Source organism: Zootoca vivipara, chromosome 15, assembly GCF_965207765.1.
Source record: "Zootoca vivipara chromosome 15, rZooViv2.hap1.1, whole genome shotgun sequence".
Classification (NCBI taxonomy): domain Eukaryota; kingdom Metazoa; phylum Chordata; class Lepidosauria; order Squamata; family Lacertidae; genus Zootoca; species Zootoca vivipara.
In genome coordinates, this window is record NC_142598.1 from 4,888,383 (window position 1) to 4,914,926 (window position 26,544).

A 26,544-nucleotide genomic window follows, 5' to 3' on the forward strand; every position below is an offset into this window, starting at 1 on the left:
ACAATATCAAAGGTAAAATATCTCATACTGTATACAGAGATTATGATAGTCAGAGACCCATGAATGCAGATGTCATTGCATTATGACCTGGGGTGGGTATGAGCCCCATGTAATTAGGAGACACTACTTGCAAATATTCTGTGACCCAAAACAATGAGTGAGAGAAACATCAAAATCTCAGAGCATCATGGCATTGCAAGGCCATAGGATAGCCCTGTTTCCACCATACCTACTCTTATAATGTTATTACTCCACAACTAAATATTAATGAAGATAAAGGGACCCCTGACCATTAGGTCCAGTCGCAGACGACTGGGGTTGCGGCGCTCATCTCGCTTTATTGGCCGAGGGAGCCAGCTTACAGCTTCCGGGTCATGTGGCCGGCATGACTAAGCCGCTTCTGACAAACCAGAGCAGCACACGGAAACGCTGTTTACCTTCCCGCCGGAGCGGTACCTATTTATCTACTTGCACTTTGTGCCTTTGAACTGCTAGGTTGGCAGGAGCAGGGACCGAGCAACAGGAGCTCACCCTGTCACGGGGATTTGAACCGCTGACCTTCTGATCAGCAAGCCCTAGGCTCTGTGGTTTAACCCACAGCGCCACCCACGTCCCTAATTAATGAAGGTAGTGTCTCACAAAAACACCAGGCCACAGAGAGTTTTGTCCCAAAGGGCAGCTCCAAAGTACAAGTTTATAATGTTCAAGTCACTAAGACTCCATTTGCACTATACATTTAAAGCAGTATCATACCACTTTAAGCAAGCACATCTTCCACCAAAAAATCCTGGAAAATGTAGTTTGGTTAAGTGTGTTGAGCATTGATCGTAGAAGAACCTGATGCAATGCAGGAATCTCAGTTAAAACCTCCATGACAGGTGGCCACTTGTTTTTGAGAAACTCATGCTAGGTCTTAGTAATCACAGCATCATTTTCTAAGTGCTCTCAGACTCTGTTTAATTATCTGTTGCAGGACCTTTCCTGGTATCGATATTAAGCTCACTGGTAAGTAGTTGCCTGGTCTTTCTTCCCCGTATGCAGGAACCGCACCTGTTCTCCAAGAATTCTCAGAGATTATAGGCAGAGGCTCTGAGGTTATGCCCACAAGCTCCTTTAGTATCATTGGATGCATCTTATCAGGCCCTGGAGATTTTAATTCATTTAAAGTTAGGAAACCTTTGGTCCCCTCATAGAACTGCAATTCTCAGAGTGGTTTAACAGCGAGCTCTGGAAATTCCCTGTGAGGGCCTAACAATGCTGAGCACCTTTCTCTGAAGAATGCATCAAGGACAAATTTCTGATTGTCCATGTATTAATAGCAGTCCAGTAGAGAATGAGTAGGGACGCGGATGGCGCTGTGGGTTAAACCACAGAGCCTAGGGCTTGCCGATTAGAAGGTCGGCGGTTCAAATCCCCGCGACGGGGTGAGCTCCCGTTCTGTCCCAGCTCCTGCCAACCTAGCAGTTCGAAAGCATGTCAAAGTAGATAAATAGGTACTGCTACAGCGGGAAGGTAAACGGCGTTTCCGTGTGCTGCTCTGGTTCGCCAGAAGCAGCTTTGTCATGCTGGCCACATGACCTGGAAGCTGTATGCCAGCTCCCTCGGCCAATAACGCGAGATGAGCTCCACAATCCCAGAGTCAGTCACAACTGGACCTAATGGTCAGGGGTCCCTTTACCTTTAGAGAATGAGAAAAGATTGAAAGTTGCAAGGTGAAACCTTATAATACTGGTTTCACAATGTGTTGTACTTAGCTTTTATGGAAAAAATGACACACAAATTAAGAGTTCTTCATGGTGTTTCAAAAACTGACAAATGTATTTCAACTTTGAATACATTACATTTCCCACAAGAACATAAAAAAACAAACCCTCATTATTCTATTTGTTTCTAGTATATTGCAGAGATAATTAGCTTTCACATCTCAATTCCCCTCCTCTATGTGGTTTCATTTATTTTGATTTGCTATTGGTCTTTTTCACCTGGATCTGAGCCACTTGGATTTTGGGTTTTTTGGGGGGAGGTAAGTTTGTTCCCACCAGTTTTTGTTTTTGTTCTCACCAGTTTTTTGTTTAACCCAGGTGGCGCTGTGGGTTAAACCACAGAGTCTAGGGCTTGCTGATCAGAAGGTTGGCGGTTCGAATCCCTGCAATGGGGTGAGCTCCCGTTGCTCAGTCCCAGCTCCTGCCCACCTAGCAGTTCGAAAGCACATCAAAGTGCAAGTAGATAAATAGGGACCGCTACAGCGGGAAGGTAAATGGCGTTTCTGTGCACTGCTCTGGTTCGCCAGAAGCAGCTTTGTCATGCTGGCCACATGACCCGGAAGCTGTCTGCGGATAAACGCCGGCTCCCTCGGCCTATAGAGCGAGATGAGCGCCGCAACCCCAGAGTTGGACACGACTGGACCTGAGGGTCAGGGGCCCCTTTACCTTTATGTTTGTTCTCAACGGTTTTTGTTTTTTGTTTTTTTGTTCTCACCAGTTTTAAAGTGAGTTATAACGTAATGTATTCTTGCTATTGTAAAAATAAATAAATGCTGTACTCGACCTTGACAACAATGAAATATTATACAACAAACAAACTGTCAGGGGGCTCCCAAAGGGTCCACGGGAGGAGGGGGATGCCAGATCGGGTTACAGGGATCCCCGGCCCCTCCTCTTCAGCAGTACCTCTTCCAGCCGAGGTAGCAGCAAGTCCTCCAATGGGGAGGAAGAGGAAATGGTCAGACAGTGCGAAAGGGGGACAGCGATGCTAGCGAGGAGCCCCTGCACCACCTTCACCCAGAGGGCTCAGAAAGAGAGACACAACTTCCGTCACCCCAGCTGCGCAGAGGCGTCAAACGCAGGGAGGGGAGGCGGTTCCTGGGGGTCCCCAAGTTCTTATGCTGGGGGAGGAGCAGGAAGGGGGCACTCCCGGATTCTGCGAGTGACTGAGATGGACGTGTTTTAGTTAGCTCTGCACTGTACATAGTATGCACAATAAACCTGTTAAAAGCCAGGTTGGACTCCAGCGTCGTTACTCGTGAGCAACCACCTCATGGCCATTACACAAACAGACCCGTCTGAGCACCCATGATTCCTTGGGGGAAGCCATGACTGTTTAAAGTGGTATGATACTGCTTTAAATGTAAGTTTACAAAGGAGAGGTCCCCTTTCATCTCTGTATCACAGCCAATCCCACACCACATGATTTACTGTTTCCTCCACCCCACAAGGACAAATCTACAGGACATTTAAATGCTTCCATACTTCCACCCTGGGAAGTTAACCTATCACCTGAACTTTAATCTGCTGGGCTTACAGCAGCCTATCTCCTCCCATCCCACCAGTTACATTCCATAAGGATAGTCATGCTGGGCTTTTCAGTTGTTCTTTGTGTAGCTTATTTCTACCCCAGTTTTGGGGCACTGGTATCTCCCAATCCTGAGCTTCTGTCTCAAGGAAGGACCCGCCTGCAACAGGCCCGTGAACTGGCTCGACACCCACGCTATGGTACTTGTTGGATGGGAGCCTTAGGGCAGCTAGACACTGGGTGCAGGGAGCTGGATGAGGAGCAGCAAAGCCGCATTGCAATCGCATTTGCCCATTGCCACCTCCAGCGGTGAGTCCAGATACCTGGGTCTTGGGGGACGGGCTGGTGACAGCCAGTGTAATGGAGTGATCACTAGAGTGTTGTCCTAGGACAGGGTTTCCCAGCTGGTTTTGGACAACAACTCCCTTCATCCCTAGCTAGCAGGACCAGTGATCAGGGATGGACTGGAATCTTAGTCCAAAAACAGCTGGAAACCTCAGTTTGGGAAACCCCATCCTAGGACTTGAGGTATCGGGAAGCAGATCCTCACCCTGCCACTAGGTGAAATTTGGCTAGTCAAAGCCTCTCAGCTTAACCTCCTTCAACAAACTCACCCAGCCCAACCTGTTGTAGCCTGGAACTGCACAGTGCGCAGCTGATTTGTTTACTGAATGGGGCACAGCTGTGGGCAGCCTGAGGAAGCCCCATCAACATTGGTGTCTGTCCATCAACCCTAGTAGGACAGTCTAGGGTGATGTTTGCAGGCTCCACAAACCCTCTGTGGTGTGGGATTTGAGGGGTGATCTGTGAGTGTGTTTGGGCCCTGAGTGAGAGCAGGGTGGAGCTAGGAATTGGAAGAGGTGTTGGGTGGGAAAGGGTTTCAGCATTTACAGCGATATTTTATTTTATTTTAAGTAATTTGTATTAATGGTTTTTATTAGGTTTTTTTGTTGTAACATTTGTAGTTCTTATCATTTTCCGTAGCTCATCGGAGGTGACAGTGGAAGAGAGACATTGCTTGAACCTAAAGCAGGGGTTGGCAAGGTTTATCTTGCCTGGGCCGGATCGGTCCCCTTAAGATCCCTCCCTGGGCCGGATCACGCCCGTGATTTTCGGTGTCTGCACGTGCGCAGACATGATTTTTGGCACCACAGAAGCGAGTCCCAGTGCCGCGCTGTGCTGGTTTAGCACAGCTTGCGAGCAGGCAGCTCAGTTCGGGGGCAGCTCGTGATCTGGTCAAATGGCCTCCGCGGGCCGCTTCCAACCTGTGGGCCTTAGGTTGCTGACCCCTGACCTAAAGCTTCATGGAGGAGGAGCTTTTCCCTTTCCTTTTGCTCACACCCACAATATACATTTAAAGTGCATCTATATCCCTTTGACAGTCCTGACTTCCCTGAAATAATCTGGAGAGATGTAGTCCCCCCCCCCCCGAGCTACAGTTCCCAGCACCCTTACGAAACTACTGTTCCTTGTGGAATTCTTTGTGGGAAGCCATGTGCTTTCAATGTATGGTATGGATCTTGCCTTTGTTTTGACTGGGATGTCAAGTCAACATAATTCAAGGCTGGTTGTGCTGGTTCTTGTTGTTTCCTCAGACTGGTAAATGCTTGCTTCAGCTTATTCTGTGTCTTCTCCTGGGCAGGTCTGGGAGGAAGTTTCCCCCCTGTGAGCCTAGCAGCTCCATACGTGATTGCACACAGGACATGGACCCAGTGGCATTTGGAGTGTACACAGAGTTCTTCACCCATGCTCAAAGCATCTGTTATTTCCTGCACAATGAGGCCTGGCAACGACGAGCCCAAGATACCGTGCACAGGTAAGGAAAATGGGACTCTTTCTTCCTCTAGAGAGCAACTAGCCTGGAAGGGTAATTCTGGCTCATGCTTCACATGCAGGAAAAGCACCTGCTTTACATGCAGAAGTTCCCAGTTTCATTCTCCAGGGAAGGCTGGGAATACCCCATAGAGTCAAACCGGTTGTCGAACATAATCTGTTCCTGTAGCCTTATTTGCTGATAAGAGTCCTTAAGTTGCACCCAGGCAGGACAGAGACAGTCAATAATGACACCGGGGGTTGAATTTAGAGAAAGAGTTTTAGTCTCTATATAGAGAGACTCCTGGTGACAAGAGTAAAGAAACACAAATTTGCAAAGCTTCTTATACACTTCTTGGGCCTTCAATACGACTATGCATCAAGCTAGCAGCTTCCAGCGTCAGGCTGGACGTGCGTCCACTAATAAGCCTTTCTCTGTGATCCAGACAAGGTCAGCTCTTAGCCTTGATAGCAAGTCTCACTGTTACATTGCACTTTGACACACAGAGGCATAGAGGCAAAGAGGAAAGCATTTTAAGCAAGACATCCCAGGGATAGGGGGGGGGGCGCTAAGCCATACAATCAGAATTATACAATGCAGGCAATGCAAACTATAGGATCAGATCTAGCTCAACAACACTATTGGCAAACCCCTCCCTTCATTCTGGAAGCCCGTTTGGCTTCCGAAATGTTCAACAACCAAGGTGTGGCTTCCAATTGGTTGCAGGATCTTCCTGCACTCAAGCAGCTGCCACGTCGGACGTTTGGCTTCCGAATTTTTTTTGAAAACCGGAGCACTTACTTCCGGGTTTTCGGCATACGGGAGTCGAAACATTCCAAAACAGAGGCATTTGGAATCTGAGGTTTGACTGTACTGTACCTGAAATCCTAAAGAGGCACTGCCAGTCATTGTAGGCAATACTAAGTTAGATGGCCCAATGGTATAAGATAAGTTCCTATGAACCAGCATGGGAGGGCAGAGACAATTAAGGCCTGGTGGGAGCCCTTTGGAACCCCTAAGCATGTTAGTGGGGTTTCTCTTGACTGCTTCCACACTAGGCACTTGTATGAGGAGGCCCACATAGCATAATTTGCATGCACTCCTGTGTTTCCTGGTGCTGCTTCGATCTTCCAGTGGTGGTTGATGCCCTTTAGGCCTAGTGAAGCACGAGAAGAGCAACTAATAATAGGTTGAGTTCAGTAGGTGGAACCAGAGATCACAGCTGGCAGAGCCAATAAACTCTGGTTTTTTCACCATCTTCCTCCCTTAGAAAGATCCTATGCATGTTTATACCTCTGATCTCAGTGCGCTAAGCAGACCTACACAGGATTACACACACACTCTCTCTCTCTCTCTGAATCAATATCATTCACAGTGATATAGTGCACTTCCCGAGTGTGACTATCTTTAGGATGGATTCAATCACATACCAGCAAACTCAGATTGCACAACTATAGTTGATTGGGAGGTATTGCACTGCAAACTCACCTCCCCAAAAGATTGGGCTTTTTGTGATAGAATCATAGAATCATAGAGTTGCAAGAGACCACAAGGGCCATCCAGTCCAACCCCCTGCCAAGCAGGAAACACCATCAAAGCATTCTTGTCAAGCCTCTGCTTAAAGACCTCCAAAGAAGGAGACTCCACCACACTTCTTGGCAGCAAATTCCACTGCCGAACAGCTCTTACTGTCATGGATTGACACAGGGTGGTGGCCGTCACAGGGATTAGCCACGGCGGGCCAGCTAGTCAAGTAAATAAAAATATACTTAACTAACTGACCCACTGTGTCGCAGCTAACTCAGTTCTGCCCCCCACCCATCCCAGTTGCCATGTGTAAGAGAGAGGGCTTGCAGAGAGCAGCCCACTCTGCTTACTTCCACCAGATGGGAGAGCAGCAGCAAGTCTGGGAGTTCAAATCAGGAACAGGAAGGGTTAAGACGGGTCCAGGGCTCTGCAGAGTCCTGGTGGCTCAGCTCCAGGTTGGTAGCAGAGAAGCAGGGGAGGAGCTAGCTTCAGCAGGGGCTGGAAAGGAGGGAGGAGAGAGAACGGCACCTCAGGAGCCTGGTTTGGGACCACGGAGGACCCATAGAGCAAGGAGGAGGGGCGTTTGGAGTCTTAAAAGGGGGGTCAGAGCCCACGAGAGGCCATTGTGGGCTTCTGCCCCATGCAGAGCAGACATGATTTGAGACATCTCACCACTGTATATAGCATGCACAATAAAACTATGAAAATCCAGAGGATGTGTGGAGTGCTTACTCGGGAGTAGCCAACACCCCATCTGTGACAGCAAGCCCACAATCTTTTGATGGCTACCCCGAGGGAAGAGGGCTGCAAATGGAGCAGCCGGCATGAAGTTGGCAGCATCTAAAGCAGAAGAGAGAGATGCCGAGGGAGGATTGGCATGAGTTGCCAGCACCCTGCAACTATGGAACGGCTCAAGCACCAGCACGACAAAGAGATGGAAGTGAGTCTGCAGCTGCCAAGAGGCCAGACCCAGGAGACAGTCGGGCTTCTCCGCAGGGGCAGCAGCAACGATTTCCTATCGGTGCACTTGGCTAAGCAGGATCAGATTCCCATTTTCCCAAGGGAGCTGCCCATGAGCGTCTTGACCGTAGGCGGCCGGGAATTGCAGGAGGGTGAGGTCACGCAACAGACCCCCTCTCGGAAGATGACAGTGAACAAGCACGCAGAAGTGCTAGCTTTGGACTTAATGGACAATGACCCTGTGGGCAGCCAGCGCCGGGGAGATCTCACCTTTGGAGATGCAGACGGCAAGGAGCACTGCAGGAAAGAAGGAGAATCCTCAGGATCGCACCACATCAGCTCCCCAGGCGGATGGAACGACGCAGAGGCGGGGATGCAGGAAGAGAAACTGAGCCAACTCACCAAAGAGGACACTTTTACCCAGAACATACGGAGGGACTTGAGGGAGAAAAAGGGGGCAGGGGAAGGGCTTGCCGAGGAAGAGGGGTTACTCTTTAGCAATGATGCCCGGTATATGCCCCAGGACTCCCTCAGAGGGAAGATTCTCAGGCAATATCATGACAACCCCACGGAGGGGCATGCAGTACATGTCTTCACGAGGCTCACACCCAGTAAGGCCAGTCTTGGGCGAAACCCCAGAGCCTTCCCAGAGCAGGGGGAGGGGGAGAATGGGGGACCACCTATTGAGGCATGGGGTGAGAGGAGGGAGACAGTACACCAACAACTGGATGGAGACGTGGCAAGGGGCAATGAGGCTTACAAGGAGGGGGCAGACCATCACAGGGGACTGGAGAAGGTCTTCCACGGAGGGGACAGGGTCTGGCTGTGGTCAGAAGGCCTTCCCATGGGGGGAAGGGGGAAGAAGCTGGCACCCAGAAGGCTGGGGCCCTTCAAGGTTCTGACACAGATCAACCCTGTCACCTTCAGGGGGGAAGCACCTACAGCGAGAAAGGTCCATCCCGTGGGTCACAGGTCTTTGCTCTCACACTTTAGGGAAAGCCCAAGGTTCAGAGGACGTGACACACATCCAACACAAGACGCTGACAGGAGGGAGGGGGAAGAAATCACACAAAAGACACTAGACAGAAGGGTGGAGGGAGAAGGCAGCCAAGAGGTTCCAGAAAGAAAGGAAGAGGAGGAGGTCTACAGTGCCACAGCGAGCCCGGGCTCCCGGTGGGGGGAGGGGGGGTTAAAATGTCTGATGGCCAGGCAGGGCACTCCTGCTTCCCAAAACGCGGAGGCAACCACGCACACCATGCAAGGGGAGGACCGCACACTGGAACTGCACGCTCCTTTCTCCCACAGACCCAAACCACCACACGTCAGTAGCACAGGGAACACAGAGGGGGAGGGCGATCCCAGGTGGGGAGCAGGGGAGACGCAGACCCAAGGAGCCCTCCGGGAATCGGAAGCAATTTTCCAGAGGGAGGAGGAGGATGACAACGGAAGGAACTACACGGACCAGCCACCCAGCACCGACGGGGAACAGGATTTTACACACACTACAGAGGAGGAAGACCTGTCAGGCTTCCAGCCCTCTTTACAGACATCAGACCAGGCAAACCAGGCCTCAGAAAGGGGGGGGGAGCCTGGAGGGGGGGTGGATGTAAGAGAGAGGGCTTGCAGAGAGCAGCCCACTCTGCTTACTTCCACCAGATGGGAGAGCAGCAGCAAGTCTGGGAGTTCAAATCAGGAACAGGAAGGGTTAAGACGGGTCCAGGGCTCTGCAGAGTCCTGGTGGCTCAGCTCCAGGTTGGTAGCAGAGAAGCAGGGGAGGAGCTAGCTTCAGCAGGGGCTGGAAAGGAGGGAGGAGAGAGAACGGCACCTCAGGAGCCTGGTTTGGGACCACGGAGGACCCATAGAGCAAGGAGGAGGGGCGTTTGGAGTCTTAAAAGGGGGGTCAGAGCCCACGAGAGGCCATTGTGGGCTTCTGCCCCATGCAGAGCAGACATGATTTGAGACATCTCACCACTGTATATAGCATGCACAATAAAACTATGAAAATCCAGAGGATGTGTGGAGTGCTTACTCGGGAGTAGCCAACACCCCATCTGTGACACCATGTGTCCTCTTTTTTCAGGTCACATCCTCTTTTTCAGGGGAACGTTTTTAAAATTTGCCAAAATGTCATAGAATTGTAGAGTTGGAAGAGACCACAAGGGCCATCCAGTCCAACCCCCTGCCAAGCAGGAAACACCATCAAAGCATTCTTGACATAGGCCTGTCAAGCCTCTGCTTAAAGACCTCCAAAGAAGGAGACTCCACCACACTCCTTGGTAGCAAATTCCACTGTCGAACAGCTCTTACTGTCAGGAAGTTCTTCCTAATGTTTAGGTGGAAGCTTCTTTCTTCTAGTTTGAATCCATTGCTCCGTGTCCGCTTGTCTGGAGCAGCAGAAAACAACCTTTCACCCTTCTCTATATGACATCCTTTTATATATTTGAACATGGCTATCATATCACCCCTTAACCTTCTCTTCTCCAGGCTAAACATACCCAGCTCCCTAAGCCGTTCCTCATAAGGCATTGTTTCCAGGCCTTTGACCATTTTGGTTGCCCTCCTCTGGACACGTTCCAGCTTGTCAGTATCCTTCTTGAACTGTGGTGCCCAGAACTGGACACAGTACTCCAGGTGAGGTCTGACCAGATATAGAAAGGGGTAGGGAAATGCACAGCGAAGCGTGGGATAATAATACTTGCTTTGATGTCTTGTCATTTAACCTCCTGCAAACAAATCAGGATGAATGCTCAAAAACAGCTCCTTTGGAAGCATCCCCAGACATCAAGCAAGAAGATAGAAAGGAAGAGTGAGTTGTTAGTGGGAGGAAACTGGTGAAAAAAAGAGTGGGTCAAGTGTTGTTGTTTTTTTGGGGGGGGGTAACTTTTCCAGTTGCCCATAGCAAAAAAATCTCCCCCTGCCCCCTTCCTTTTGAAAACCACACTGCAGTCTCAACAGGTAAAGATGCCCATTTGCATCCAATCTGCACCAGCACTCATGCAAGAGGACAATGAGTAGAGAGTTTCCTGCTCTATCTGCTTGCTTCTTTCATTGCTTAGCAGAAGATAGGAGAAGCTTCAGTGTTGGGGGCCCTAACTGGAGCATTGGCAGCTGCCTGACTCTACCACTATGCCTGGTCTGACAACCAGGGTAGAAGGGGAAGGAGGTCGGGTGGAGGTATTTGGCATGTCTAAATTTGTTCTCTTCCCAACCCTTTGTTAGGGTAAAGTAGTTGCCAATTCTCAGTATGAATGGAGTGCTCTTGCCTGTCAACCCCCTCCTCAAAGACAGCTCCTTGACTAGCAGCTGGGCTGGGCAGCAGGCAAGCTAAGCGTTGGGTTTCCATCTGAGCCACTGGAACCGGCAGCACCAAAAAGTAGGGCATTTGTTCTACGTGGGGAGAGCTACCCCTGAGTGACACTCTTAATTCCAGCATTTCCCAGAGCAGACTAGTTTCAGTGTGACAGGATAGTCTAATTTGGGAAGCATGGACCATCAGATCCACTTAACATCAACATTTGTCTGGTTGACACTTGGTGGAAATCTAGAACAAGCAACTTGGAGCAGGGAGGGGTAAGAGCCAAGCCACGTGCTGTATTTTGACTTTCCCCCTAGGGAGTAATTCCAGCTCACCGCACTAAGGAAGCACAAGGCAGGGCTGGGGAACCTGTGTGGCCCTCCATACACTCTTGGATGCCAAATCGCACCATCCCCAGCCAGCAGAACCCATGTTCAGTGAAGGATGGGAGTTGCAGTCCAGCAACCTCTGGGGGGGGCACAGGTTCCTCACCACTGGTATAACGCAGGAGTGGCCAACTCCCAAGAGGCTGTGATCTACTTTCAGAATTAACATCTGGCAATGATCTACCCCCATTTCTTTAGGGGTTCAGCTCAAACTTGTTGAGCTTTTTTGGGGAGGAAGAAATCCCGTTTTTTTAGGGGTTCAGCTCAAAGTTCTTCAGCTTTTGGGGGGATGAGGGAAGCACCGTTTTGGGGGGGTTAAGGTGCAGGCTTTTGGGGGGAGGGGAGTTCCGTTTGGGGAGGGAGGAAGGCAAGGGAAGGGAAGTAGGGGTTGAGTCACTCACAAAAACATCGCTATGAATGAAAACAGCCACACAGAGGGAGCCCCATCTTCTCTTCCTGAGTTCAAACAACAATGGAGGGCGGGATGAGGGGGCAGGGCAGGAGTCAGATTTACAGATGCAGAGGAAAGGGAGCCAGAGATCAACCGCGATCTACCAAAACATTGCAGGGATCTACCAATAGATCGTGATCGACCTGTTGGACATCCCTGGTCTAACGGATACTGCCTGTATCTGACAGTTCCTGCTTCCCTAAGTTGCCCCAAATACTGTGGTTGTGGCATAAAAGCCCTCTGGGCTTACCCAAAAAGACTCAAGTATATTTTTGGGTTTTTGTAACTTGGGGTGGGGGGTGGGGAGGTGTGAAGCACGTGGAACATGTATGGTTGGCCGACACAATAGGGTGCAGGCACTATAGGGAGTGAAAACTGGAGCCTGTGGCTGCCGCCGTAGAAGTGGACGGTACCAGTGCGACCTCCAGCCATTTGGTGTAGGAATCCACCACTATGAAGAATGTTTTTCCCTGGAAGGGGCCAGCGAAGTCCACGTGCAAGCGTGACCATGGATGTCGGGCGGACTCCCAGGGCTGGACTGGGGCCCTTGGGGGATCCGGGCGGGATTCTTGGCAGGTCTGGCAGTGTTGGACCCAGGCCTCTATCTCTCTGTCAATCCCCGGCCACCACACATAACTCCTGGCGAGGGCCTTCATCCTCACTACCCCTGGGTGTGTCTCGTGTAGGGCTGTGAGGACCCTTTTGCGGAGGGGCTGGGGAACAACAACCCTGCTTCCCCATAACAGGCACCCCTTGTGGGCCGACAGTTCATGTTTGCGGTTTGTGTAGCCAGCGAATTCTGGCCCGGGGCCGCTGCTGGGCCATCCTCGCCACACCCAGTCCAGGACCCGGGAGATGACCCTATCTTTTGTGGAATGGTGCGCAACTTCTTGTGCCTGAATGGGTCGGTCGGGAAGCAGCTCCAGGGTCATAACCTCTTGCGCAGGCGCTGGGTCGGGGCCTGTTTCTGGTAGTGGTAGCCTGCTGAGTGCGTCTGCGTGGCCCATCGCCTTCCCAGGGCGGTGGATTAGTGCATACTGGTAGCCGGCAAGGAAAATTGACCACCTGAGGACACGTGGAGACAACACTTGGGGGGTCTGCTTCTCGGGGGCAAACAGGCCAAGCAACGGCTTGTGGTCAGTCACTATGGTAAAGGGCCGCCCGTACAAGAAATCATGGAATTTTTTTACGCCCTTCACGATTGCCAGACCCTCCTTGTCAATCTGTGAGTAGTTTCGTTCGGCTGCAGCAAGCGTCTGGGAGAAGTATGCCACCGGCACCTCTCTTCCATCCGGGAGTTGGTGTCCCAGGACAGCGCCGATGCCATAGGGAGAGGCGTCGCATGCCAGCACCACTGGCAGCCTCTCGTCGAAGTGTGCCAAGACCGAGTTCGAGACGAGCAAGTCCTTGACTGCCTGGAATGCGGCCCTTTGTCGCTGGCCCCACACCCAAGGGGCTTTTTTATCTAGGAGTCTGTGTAGGGGCTCCGCTACCGCTGCCTTATGGGGAAGGAAGGCATGGTAAAAGTTCAATAGTCCCAAGAATGACTGAAGTTCGGGCTTGCTCTTGGGCGCTGGGGCCTCACAAATGGCCCGTACCTTGTCACCGGTTGGATGGACCCCTTCTGCGTCCACCTTAAATCCCAGAAAGTCCACCTGCGGCACTCCCAGTAAACACTTTTCCCGCTTCACCTTGAGGCCCGCCGTCTGGAAACGGTGCAGGACGGAGCGGAGGCGGTCCTCAAATTCCTCTGGTGTGGGCCCGGCGATCAGTACATCATCGAAGAAGGGGGTGACACCAGGAATCCCTTTAAGGAGAGAGTCCATTAGATTCTGGAATATGCCTGGTGCCACGCTAACGCCAAATTGCAGCCGCTTTACTCTGAATGCCCCTCTGTGCGTCACAATCGTCTGAGCCTCTGCTGTGGCTTCGTCCACAGGCAACTGTTGATACGCTTGGGCTAAGTCCAGTTTGCCAAAGATTTTTGACCCAGCCAGGGTGGCGAGGACATGGCTGACCACTGGCACTGGGTATGCATGGGCCGTGAGAGCCTTGTTTATGGTGCATTTGTAGTCTGCACAGATGCGGACCGAACCGTTAGGCTTGACGGGTGTGACAATTGGAGTTTCCCAGGGGGCGTTGGGCACCGGCTCCAGCACTCCTTGCTCCACGAGCCGGTCCAATTCCTCGTCTATGCGGGGTTTCAGGGCGAACGGGACCCGGCGGGCCTTGTGCCTGATGGGTCGTACAGCGGGGTCTAGCTGTAGGGCAATGGGGGGTCCTGTATATCGTCCCAATGCCCCATCGAAAACCCCTGGAAACTCTTTGCATATGGCGTCCACGTCCACTTGTAAGCTAGTGCGGTTCACCCCGGTAACGGCTAGCCCCAGAGGTCCAAACCATGCCAGTCCCAGTAAGCTAACGTAGGGGCCCTTAACTACCAGCAAGTCCAATTGTTGCTTTCGCCCTCGATATTGCACCCTGAAGGTCCCCACCCCCATTGTAGGGACCTTACGTTTCTGGAAGTCCCGGAGGGTGAATGGGGCCGGCCTTAGTTTGGGACCCCCATTAGGGCACAGTTCCCTTAATGTTCGGGCCGAGATTATGGATAGAGTTGAACCCGTGTCCAGCTCCATGCGGCATGGGGCTCCCTCTATCTGTACCTCTATATAAATTTTCTCTGTGCTGGGATGGGGCAACTGGAATACCTGGTAGTCCGTGATCTCCGTCGAGTTGCCTTGGTGCATGGTGCCGTGTGACCTGGGGCTCCTGGGTCGGTCATCTGATGCTTGTCGACGGGTGAGTCGAGCCCGACACACCCGGGCGATGTGTCCCAATTTTCTGCACTGCCTGCACTCTGCGTTGCGGAAACGACAGGTCCTCCTCTCGTGGTTCTCCCCGCAGCTTGCACAGTTCCCTCCTTCTCGTCGAGGCTGCTGTGGTGTGTGTGCTGCTTGAGTGCGCCGCTGTACTTGGTGTACTTCCTCCCTGTCAGATTCGGATTCGTCGGTGAGGTCTTCGTGGTAGACCCTCGGTTGGGATGGCGGGGCCGGTCGTGCCTCTTGCGTTGACCTCTCGGCGGCTTCGGTTGCCAGGGCTTCCTCCAGAGCAATCTGGAACGTGAGGTCTTTTTTGGCGTAGAGGCGTCGTTGCAACATCTCGTCCCTCAGGCCACCGACGAGGCGGTCACGAAGCATGTTCTCCAACTCTGAGAAGTTGCATAACCGGGCGGCTTGGCGGAGGGAGGTCACAAACCCAGTTATGGTTTCCCCTGGGGCTTGCCGCTTTGCGTAGAAGGCATTTCGGCAAGCTACCACCGAGGGCTGTGGTGAAAAGTGCTCCTTCAGCCGTTCCATTATTGTTTTGTAAGAGACGGTAGCGACATCTCTAGGTGCAAGGAGAGCCCGGGCGATTTCAAACGTCTCCTCTCCACAGACGCTGAAGAATGTCGCCCTCTTCATGGCATCGTTGGTGACTTCTTTCGCTTGCAGGAGGAAGTTGAAACGGGCGGCGTACCCTTCCCAGTCTCCTGATGCTGGTTTGAATGGCAAGAAGCTGCTGTCGGTTGCCATTCTGGGTTCCTTGGGTCCTGGAGCTGAAGCCTGGATGCACGGTGCGATGCAGCGGTGCAGCAGGTGGCGGTGCTGCGGTGCAGTGCGTGGTGGCGGTCAGCTCAGCAGGATCCCACCTTCGTCACCAGTGAAATATACTCGGAGTCGAGAGTGAATTTCATGCTCTTTATTCAGCTCATATTCATCAAGGAGAAGAAGAGAAGACGAATGGCTCTTTTCCCAAAACCATCTGCTTATATACATTATTTACACAATGGGCCTTGCGTGATTGGCTACTTCAGGGCTACACCTGTGGGCCAATTATATTGTGGATTGACTTCTGCCTGCAGCCTGATTGGCTGCTCCTACAGGCCAATCAGGTAGCAGATTCACTTCTGCCAGCCGCCTGATTGGCTGCTCCAGCAGGCCAATCAGGTTGTGGATTCACTTCCACCTGGAGTTGGATTGGGTAGCTCCCGCTGATTCTGAATCCTATTGTTCTAGGATTCAGCTCAGTACATAACACCCTCCATTGTAATTTAAATACAAAGTATCTGCCCTTTGATGGTACCAAGAAGGGCTGGCAGGTTAGAAGTTGTAACTTACAGGTGGCCTTGAACCCTTTTATCCTCCTCTCTGAAATTAATGCTCTGATCCTATGCATGCTTAACTAGACATTAAGTCGTACTGAGTTCAGTGGGACTTATTCCCAAATCAGAGTGCATAGAGTTGCAGCCAGATTCCTTCAAGGGATGGAATGACTTCACCCAAGGAGGCTGCCCGCGGAGCAGGATATCCAGACTTCAGCACCTTTCTGGCACAGTGGATATGCTGTGTGGTTAAGATGTTCCTGGTCATAATGAATTGGTTCCTGCCTTCTCTTCCCATTCCAGGCTGACGTCCTCTTCAGAGACTGTGGCCCGCCAACTGGAATCCACCCATCAGCTTGCTGGAGAGATTGCCCGGGCACAGGATGCCACCTTGCGCTCTCAGGAGCAGATCCTGCATGATGGGGAGCTGCTACATCAGACGCTGCGTGACTCTTCCCAAGGTAGGCTTTAGGAGTTGGGTAGGGATTATGATCTCAGAAGCAAACAAAGCTGCATTTTAAAATGAAATGTTGTACAACAATGTGCCATGGCCCTGAAGATACTGCTGAACTACAGCTCACATCATCCCTGACTGTTGGTCGTGCTGGATGAGGGTGATGGGAGTTGGAGTCCAGCAGCATGGGGGGGGGGCCCTTCCAGAGTCCTGTGCTAGATTATTTGAGTTCTCATCCTTCTCCTGGGCCATGTCCAGAAAGTGATATTGGGGGATGAGTGTTCAGGCCCCTGGGCTCTCACTTGTGGGGTGCCTCAGGGTTCCGTCCTCTCCCTCATGCTTTTCAACATCTACATGAAGCTGCTGGGAGAGATCATCAGGGGGGTTTGGGCTGGGTGTTCATCAATATGCAGATGATACCCAGCTCTACCTCTCTTTTAAATCAGAACCAGTGAGGGCAGTGAAGGTCCTGTGTGAGTGACTGGAGGCAGTTGGACGATGGATGGCGGCTAACAGGTTGAGGTTGAATCCTGACAAGACAGAAGTACTGTTCTTGGGAGACAAGGGGCAGGCTGGTGTAAAGGACTCCCTGGTCCTGAATGGGGTAACTGTGCCCCTGAAGGACCAGGTGCGCAGCCTGGGAGTCATTTTGGACTCACAGCTGTCCATGAAGGCCCAGGTCAATTCTGTGTCCAGGGCGGCTGTCTACTAGCTCCATCTGGTATGCAGGCTGAGACCCTACCTGCCTGTGGACTGTCTTGCCAGAGTGCTGCATGCTCTAGTTCAGTGGTTCCCAACAGGTGGTCCGGGGACCCCCAGGGGTCCGCGAGCTATGCCAGAGGGGTCCTCAAGATGCTATTAGAATAAAAAATATATTAAATATTGTGAGGGACAGGGGATATCGCGAAGTCCCTCCCCTCCTGAGTTCAAGCCAATCACCGAGCACAGGGGAAAGCAGAGAGAGTTCCGATTCCAGTGGGGAAGCAGGAAGTCGTGTCCAAGGCTCAGGCAAGGTAGAGGAGCCAGGGTCCCAGGTGGGACAGGAAGGGGCGAATAAGGGAGGGAGACCCATCCCCCCAACGCCAGAACTACGCAGAAAGAGGAGGGGAAAGAGGATGGGTCTGCCAAAGCTTTTGTGTTGGAGAAAGACGCGCCAAAAGCCATTAGGAGGTTCTGAAACCGACTGATCACATCACTCCGTGTAAATAGCAATGACTTTAGCACTGTAAATACGCAGCACCAATAAAAGAATAAAATGCAGAGCTGCGTAGCGTCGTTACTCTGAAGTAGTCCACTCCGGCCACTGTGACAGCAACCTCCTAATCCTTTTGGGGCTACTTTGGAGTTGCCGGGATGAGCGTGTCAGAGGCGGAGAAATGGCGGCAGATCGCGGAGCAAGCCCAGCAAGAACTGCAGCAGCTGTCGCTGCAGGCGCAGGGGGAATTGAAGGCAGCTAAAGAAGAGACTAAGAAGGTCCAGGACGACCGGCTACAACTTGCGGAACAGGTGAGAGCGCTACAGGAAAGAGAGCAGGAATTAAGGGCGGTGGCGGTAGACCTCCAAAACAAGCTGGATGCAGAGAAAAACAAGGCGGGAGGGGCACCCCAAGTCCAAGTGCTGCCAGGAAGGAGAGCCGGGACGCTAGTAAGCAAGTTCAATGGAGACCCGAGGGAATATCAGGGCTTTGAGACTGAGATTGTGTATGCTCTTGAGCTGCACCACGCTGAGTTCCCTGATGATGAGCACAGGGTAGCGTTTATTGTGGAGCACCTTACCGGGGCAGCCAGGGAGTGGCTAAGACCGTTAATCGCAACAAAGAATCCTTGCATGAAGAATGTCAAACTATTTCTAGAAGGTTTGAAAACGATGTATTCGTCCGATAGTCATATGGACCAGACTAAGGAGGAACTTCATAATTTACGCCAAGGAAATATGACAGTTCGCGCGTATTGGGCGAAATTCACCATGCTGGTGCACAGATTGGGGTGGGAACTCGAGTCACCCCCAATGCAAGCGGCGTTCTACTTGGGGTTGCATGAGGAGGTGAAGGATGAGCTCTCGAGAGGTCCAAAGCCCAGTAATATGGATCAGCTGAGCAAAGCGGCTCTGGCGGTGGGGGTGAGACAGGAATCCCGGTGGAGCGACAAGCAAGCAACGCGCGCAAAGCGGGCTTGGTTCCCACGGTCGCAGGAGAAGCCACTCCCCCAACAACCCTTTCAAGCCACGCCTGGGGCCAGCCAGGACCAGGAACCCATGCAGATTGATAGCGCGCGCGCGCGCGGGCTTTTCAAACCCCAGCGGCGCCAAGACGCAAGGAGGGAAGGGGTGGGAATTGCTTTCTCTGCAACTCCCCCCAGCATCTCGTCAGAGACTGCCCACATCGCAGAGAGTGGCAAGGAAAGGCGGGAACGGTTGTGCCCTCCCCCACTGACGCAGCACCACAGCAGGGAAACGGGAAAGCCTGGCTGCAGGAGACAAGGGGCAGCAGCCAGGCACAGTCAGCAAACAACAGCCCCAGCCCACCCACCCGCACAGAGAGGAGCAGAGCCAGCCCACCCCTCCCAGAGCAGGAGTGGTTCTAGAAGTGACGCTCACGCTCCCAAATGGCTATCCCCTGACGGTCCTCGCCCTAATTGACAGTGGGGCGTCCGCGAACTTCTTCTCGAGAAACTTTGCAGAAGAGCACCAGATCCAGCTTCTGCAGCTGGATTTTCCTCTGCACGTGGCGACCATTGACGGCAGAGAGCTGCTGGGAGGGGCCATCACTCATCAAACCCCCCCCATGAAAATGACGGTGGGAAGGCACTCAGAGACACTGGCATTCAACGTCACCACCATCTCAGACCCCCCCATCGTCTTGGGCATGAGCTGGCTGGCGCGCCACGACCCCTCCATCAGTTGGCACCAGAGATGCATCACTTTTGGATCGGACTTTTGCCTGGAACATTGCATGCAGCACCAACCAGGGGAGGGGCCTCCGATAGCCACGGTGGCCACCATGCACGTCAAAGGGGGTGAGGCGATACCCAAGCCGTACTGGGACCTGCAGGAGGTCTTCAGCGAAGCGGAGTCCGACCACCTACCCCCACACAGGCCTTTTGACTGCCAGATCAACCTGGTGCCAGGGGCAACTATACCCCCAGCCAAGCTGTACGCCATGTCAGACCAGGAACTGGAGGATCTGCGCGCTTTCATCGACAAGAACCTCAAGCGGGGGTTCATCAGAGAAAGCAAGGCAGCAGGGGGCAGCCCAGTCTTCTGGGTGGACAAGAAAGACACGCAACAGCGCCGTCTTGTGGTGGATTTTAGACGACTGAATTCAGTGACAGAGCCAGTGGCTTTCCCCATGCCCAGAGTGGATGATCTCCTGACAGCGGCACGCAGGGGCAAGATTTTCACCAAGCTAGACCTGAGGGGGGCGTACAACTTGATCAGGATCCGGGAAGGCGATGAATGGAAAACCACGATGTTCACGCCTCTGGGCTCTTTTGAATATCTGGTGATGCCCTTCGGGTTGCAAGGGGGCTCAGCATGCTTCCAGGCCTTCATGCACCACGTCCTGGGGTCCCTCCTCTTCAGGAAATGCTTGGTCTTCCTGGATGACATCCTTATCTACTCCGATGACCCAGTGCAGCATGTGAAGGATGTCAGGGAGGTGTTGCAGCGCCTGAAGGAGAACCACCTGTATGTGAAGCTGGAGAAGTGCAAGTTTCACACCAAGGAGGTGGACTTCCTAGGCTACAAGCTGTCAGACAAGGGGCTGGCGATGGACAAGGACAAGGTGCAGGCCATCCTGGACTGGCACAGCCCCAGGACGCGCAAAGATGCCCAACGCCTACTAGGCTTCGCCAACTTCTACAGGAAGTTCATCAAGAACTTCTCTCGCGTTACGGCTCCCATCACTGACTGCCTGAGGGGCAAGCAGAAGTTCAGGTGGACACCAGAGGCGCAAGCAGCGTTTGAAAGCCTCAAGAGGGTGTTCGCCTCAGACCAGAACCTGTTCCACGTGGTTCAGGACGCGCCCCTACGCGTGGAGACAGATGCTTCTGATAAAGCTGTGGGCGCCATTTTGTTGCAACTGGACGCCAACAGAGAGTGGAGACCCTGTGCCTTCTTCTCCAGGAAGTTGACCCAGCCAGAGCGAAACTACACGGTGTTTGATCGGGAACTTCTTGCGATCCACGCTGCGTTCCAGCACTGGAGACACTTCCTGGTGGGCGCCAAGCACCCCATCCAGGTGTGCACAGACCACAAGAACCTGGAGTTCTGGAGAACTGCCAGGGTGCTCAACCAGCGGCAGATACGGTGGGCAGAGTTCTTCTCGAACTTCAACTTCTCCATACACTACATCCCGGGAGAGCAGAATGTCAGGGCGGATGCCCTCTCCCGCAAGCCAGAGTACATGGAGGAGGAGGCGCCACCGGCACCCAGGCACATCTTCCCCCCGTCAGCTTGGTCCTGCGGAGCAGCAGTGGTGAGCGAGGCAGAACTCACAGCACTGACGGCAGCGGATGAATTTGCCAACCGCATCTTCAGAGAACTGAGAGGGGGGGGAGCAGGCAAACGACTTTGCAGAACGCAGGGGACTGCTTTTCTACAAGGGTGCACTGTACCTGCCCACCACCCAGCTTAGACGTACGGTCCTCAAGCAGACGCACGACAACCCAACGGCGGGTCATTTTGGGAGGGATAAAACCACTCACCTAGTCATGAGACACTTCTGGTGGCCAGGGGTGCGGGAGGATGTGAGGGATTATGTAAGGGGCTGTGACACCTGCCAGCGGGCAAAGGTGGTCAGAGCGCCACCAGCAGGTTTGCTGGAGCCCTTAGCCACACCGCACAGGCCGTGGGAAGTAGTGTCCATGGACTTCATCACAGACCTGCCGTCGTCCAGGGGCAAGACCGCAGTGTTGGTGGTGGTGGACCTCATGTCCAAAATGTGCCACTTTATACCGTGTGCCAGGGCGGTCTCTGCAGAAGAGACAGCCAAACTGTTTGTGGATCACGTATTCAGACTGCATGGATTACCTTTAAGGGTTATTTCGGATCGTGGCCGCCAATTTGTTTCCAGGTTCTGGCGGCGGCTCATGAACCTCCTGCAGGTGGAGGTCAGCTTGTCGACGGCTAGACACCCTCAGACCAATGGACAGGCGGAGAGGGTCAACGCCATTCTGCAGCAGTACCTGAGATGCTACGTCAGCCAGCGGCAAACGGACTGGGTGGATCGCCTGCCACTGGCAGAATTTGCCTACAACAATGCGGTGCACGTCTCCACAGGGGTGTCGCCCTTTAAGGCCAATTACGGGCGTGACCTCAGATCTTTCCCAGAGAGGGAGGGGGAGGAGGAGGAGGAGGGCCCACAGGCTGAGGATTGGGCAGTGGAACTGGAGACGGTGCACCAGCAGCTCAGAGAACACTTGGAGAGAGCCAAGGAAGCGTACAAGAAGGGGGCAGATCGCCACAGGCGACCGGGGGAGGTCATTAGGGTGGGGGACAAAGTTTGGTTGTCCTCGGAGGGCCTTCCCATCAGAGGGCGATGCAAAAAGCTGGCGCCCAGAAGGTTGGGCCCCTTCACGGTCACGCAACAGGTCAACCCGGTGGCATACAGGCTGGCACTGCCAGAGGACATGAGGGTGCACCCTGTGTTTCATAGATCGCTGCTGTCGCCGTACAGGGAAAGCAGCAGGCTCCGAGACAGCGAACAAACCCCTGAGGGAGGGGGGGAGAGGGAAGGCAGGGAGCAACTCAATGAGGCCACGGCCATCCTGGATTCAAGGTGGGGGGTGGGGGGACTGGAGTACCTCATGGCATGGGAGGATGCTCCACCGTCCCAGAATGAATGGGTCCCAGCCACTCAGATACAGGAGGAATTCCTGGTAGAAGAATTTCACGCCCTCTTTCCCCATAGACCCAAGCCCTGGCACATGGAAAGGGAGGGGGAGGGGGAGGAAGCACGGGAGAGCAGTTCACCATGGCGCTGGGAAGCGGAGTTTGAGGAACCAGAGGATGAGGTATGGGTGTCACCGAGATCCACCCAGTCAGAGGAAGGAGCAGATTGGCAGAACATTTTTACCCCCACCAGCTCTGACGCCACGGACTTTTTGGGATTCCCATCCTCCCAGGCGGAAGGGGGGGCTTGCAGGACTGGGGGGAGGTGTTCACACCAACGGGCTCGGAAAGCACTGAGTTCTTAGGCTTCCAGTCGTCACCGACACCTGGGGGGGACCTGGGGAGGGGTGAAGGAGAGCTTGGGAGGGGGGTGGATGTGAGGGACAGGGGATATCGCGAAGTCCCTCCCCTCCTGAGTTCAAGCCAATCACCGAGCACAGGGGAAAGCAGAGAGAGTTCCGATTCCAGTGGGGAAGCAGGAAGTCGTGTCCGAGGCTCAGGCAAGGTAGAGGAGCCAGGGTCCCAGGTGGGACAGGAAGGGGCGAATAAGGGAGGGAGACCCATCCCCCCAACGCCAGAACTACGCAGAAAGAGGAGGGGAAAGAGGATGGGTCTGCCAAAGCTTTTGTGTTGGAGAAAGACGCGCCAAAAGCCATTAGGAGGTTCTGAAACCGACTGATCACATCACTCCGTGTAAATAGCAATGACTTTAGCACTGTAAATACGCAGCACCAATAAAAGAATAAAATGCAGAGCTGCGTAGCGTCGTTACTCTGAAGTAGTCCACTCCGGCCACTGTGACAAATATATTTCGTATGATAACAGATTTTTTGTTTTGGCCGCTTCCTGCATGAGCAGAGTCTAGCGCAAAACTAGAATTAGATAGAGGCAGTAGTTCTGCTGTATGCCGTTAGGTGGCGCTTTACAAACTACTATTTTGCAAAGAGGCAGCGTGTGCATTCTACTAACGCTCACCTCCCCAAGATGCTTTGCGCGTGTCGGCTTCATTTGTGCGCTACTGCGCAGGTACCCTGTCTTCTCCATTCCCCTCCCTCCTCCCTGGCGCGTGCTGCCTCTTTGCAAAACAGTAGTGTTTGTAAACAAAGCGTTGTTTTTCGCGGAAGCTACAGTTCGCGTAGTTAAAAATGGACCGTTGGTTAAAAAGTGGTTCATCTCATTAAGAACTGAAAATTAAAACTAACTGTATACTGATGGAGTACTCCGTTGTAACTGTAAAAAACGTATAAATATAAAATATAAAAAGACTCTTAATTTGGCTCTCACTTTTTAATTTTAGGATTAGGAATTAATGGGGGTCCTTGTCACAATAGCGGCTCGATGAGGGGTCCTCGAGAAAATTTTGTTGTGAACCCCTGCTCTAGTTATCTCCCACTTGGACTACTGCAATGCGCTCTACGTAGGGCTACCTTTGAAGGTACTTGGAAACTGCAATTAACCCAGAATGCGGCAGCTAGACTGGTGACTGGGAATGGCCGCTGAGACCACATAACATCGGTCTTGAAAGACCTACATTGGCTCCCAGTACGTTTCCGAGCACAATTCAAAGTGTTAGTGCTGACCATTAAACCCCAAATGGCCTCGGTCCAGTATACCTGAAGGAGCGTCTCCACCCCCCATCGTTCTGCCCGGACACTGAAGTCCAGCGCCAAGAGCGTTCTGGCGGTTCCCTCACTGCAAGAAGCAAAGCTACAGGGAACCAGTCAGAGGGCCTTCTCGGTAGTGGCGCCCGCCCTGTGGAACGCCTTCCCATCAGATGTCAAGGAAATAAGCAACTATTACTTTTAAACTATTACTTTTAAAAGGCATCTGACAGCAGACCTGTTTAGGGAAGTTTTTAATGTTTAACGCTGTATTGTGTTTTTAATATTCAGTTGGGAGCCACCCAGAGTGGCTGGGGAAACCCAGTCAGATGGGTGGGATATAAATATTATTATTATTATTATTATTATTATTATTATTATTATTATTATATTAAATAGACATCCCTGCCCCAGTACCCCCTTTTCCTGAAACAGAACCCATTCCCCAGTGCTGCACAAGTATTAAAAACCAAACCCTCCTTTCAAATATGCAGATACTGGGGGAATTTGCTCAGGGGTTGGGAACCTTTCTCCCCTCATGCTAACCTTTGTGGGGCCTTATACCAGTGGTGGATGAGGCATACCTGCCAAGTTGCTGTCGGAGAAATAAGGGACTGGGCGGAAGTAGCAGACCGGAAGTAGCGCTGCCGCCATTTTGGAACTGGGTGGAGCATGCTGAGAAGTGACTTTTGATGCTGCTTTGCCCAGTTCCAAAATGGCCGTCACGCCAGAAGTTGCACTGCAGCCATTTTGGAACTGGGCAGAGCAGCATCAAAAGTCGCTTCTGAGCATGCTCTGCCCAGTTCCAAAATGGCCACCGCACCAGAATAAACCGGGGAAAAACAAAAAAATCCATTTTTTCAGCTAGGAACAACTGGAAAAACGGGGATTTCCCGGGGAATACGGGAGACTTGGCAGCTATGATTGAGGCCAGAATCAAAAGTGGGCAAAGCAAAGGATGCAGGTCTTACTTTTGTACAGTAACGCGCACTCCAGCCATAACTGAGAAAATCCATTTGGAGGACGCCAAATTTTGGGCTCACACAGGGCGTTACATTACGAAAGATTACCAAAGATCACCTGACAACATGCTGCCTCTGCCTCTGGTAGTACTTTAAAATGTGAGAGAGTTTCTTTTCAGAGTTGCAGCAAGCAAGAGAAAGAAGTGATGCTTTAAAATAAATACATATCTGCATGCCCTATGCTCTGTATCATCTGTGTGGGACAAAACATATGGCTTACAGGGGGAAGATAATAAATGGAACAAATGGAAATGGGATGCTTATGTTCTGTTCCCACCTAGTTTCTGGTTCTAGCTGGGAGAGGAATGTGGATGGCACCTTGCTGGCTTGCCTCTCTCCTCTGCAGGGGTGCGCCAGGCCTTCCAAGAATTGCAGGATTCGGCTTTTGAGCAGCGAGTAGCCTTTGCTGAGATCTTCAACCGGGTGACATTTCTGCACCGCTTCGTCGTTGGGGAGTCCAGCGCTCTCTACTCGGTCTTCTTTCATCTCCTAAGTGGGGCTGCCAGCCTGGTGCTGACCTCTAGCCAATGGACTGCAGGAGCACGGTAAGGAAACAGGTGTGGATGGAAGATGCAAAAGATACACCTGGAGAAGAGAAATTCCAGCCTGATCAAAACACGTAGGCTGACTTGAGAGATGGGATGGGAGGATTTCCAGCAGGGCTGCTGCGTACTTCATTTTTTAAACAGTCATCTTATTCCAGGGGTTGACCACCTTATTAGGACTGTGTGCACATCCGGAAATCTTAGAAGCTGCCATTGGCAACATATCCCACTAACACATACTGTATTCTTCTCAGTGCTATTTTTCTAGAAAAAGAGGTGCTGGAACGCAACATGTTCTCTTAGAATGGCAATAGTGCCCACTTGAGAGGTGCTGGAACTGAATTCGGGTGATTTCCGGCTGGAAAAAAGCCATGATTCTTCCGTTCTCCCAGCAAATTAGGTGTAAGAAAGGTGCTTTCATTTTTTCAAGCCCAATATTTTTAGCAGGGGGAGGAGAGTTGATCCTCCCCCAGGAATATCACTCCCCTCCTCCAATGCCCCTCCCAATTAACTTTGAAAAAGGCTTTTGATTGCTGCCAGTGCAAGGCTTCTGGAAAGCCTGCTTGCTGCAGGCCAGATGGGTGTGTTTGGTGGGTGGGGCCACAGCCAGGGAGAGGAGAGTGAACCTCTTTCCAGCTATGACCAACAAGAGTTGGCTTTTTTTCAAGACTAATTGCAGTGGAGGAAGGAGCAGGATGAACCCACAGGTGCTGAGTTGGCAACCCCTTATTCTACTTGAAGGTCCACTTTAAAGATAAGAATGGAGAGCAGGAGGGGGCCTTGAAGTCGCCAATAAACAGTTAGCAATTGGGTAGCAGACTGAGAAGGTCAGTGTTGCCCACTACGGTGAGACGTCCTCCTTTTGTTTGTGATGCCTTTTTGGTCCCCAGCATAGATTCAAGACCCAATTGAGGAGGGATGGGGAGCCTGTGGCCCTGCATATGTTGTTAGACTACAGATCACATCATCCCCAACTTGAATGGGTGATGGTCATGGATGATGGGAGCTGGAGTCCGGCATCATCTGGGGAGCCACAGGTTCTGAAACGCTGCAGAACGCAGGTTTCTGTTTTCCTGAAATTTGCCTGGCCCACAGTGCTTCAGCAGTTATGGTAAGTAGCTCTAGCTCTTAGTAAAAGCCCATGATTCTAAACACATTTGTATGGGCCC

The 26,544-nt window shown here is 52.3% G+C and overlaps 1 protein-coding gene across 1 annotated transcript in view; it reads left to right on the plus strand.

Annotated features, from left to right (window-relative positions):
- The first annotated feature begins 3,245 nt into the window (after nucleotides 1-3,245).
- Nucleotides 3,246-26,544, plus strand: part of LOC118075349 (uncharacterized) — a 36,939-nt gene continuing 13,640 nt past the window's right edge. The window contains exons 1-4 of the mRNA XM_088658369.1: nucleotides 3,246-3,600; nucleotides 4,934-5,107; nucleotides 16,168-16,325; nucleotides 25,177-25,375. Coding sequence (XP_088514495.1) covers nucleotides 3,350-3,600; nucleotides 4,934-5,107; nucleotides 16,168-16,325; nucleotides 25,177-25,375 — 782 coding nt within the window. The 5' untranslated portion in view covers nucleotides 3,246-3,349. The remainder of the gene's footprint in view (nucleotides 3,601-4,933; nucleotides 5,108-16,167; nucleotides 16,326-25,176; nucleotides 25,376-26,544) is intronic.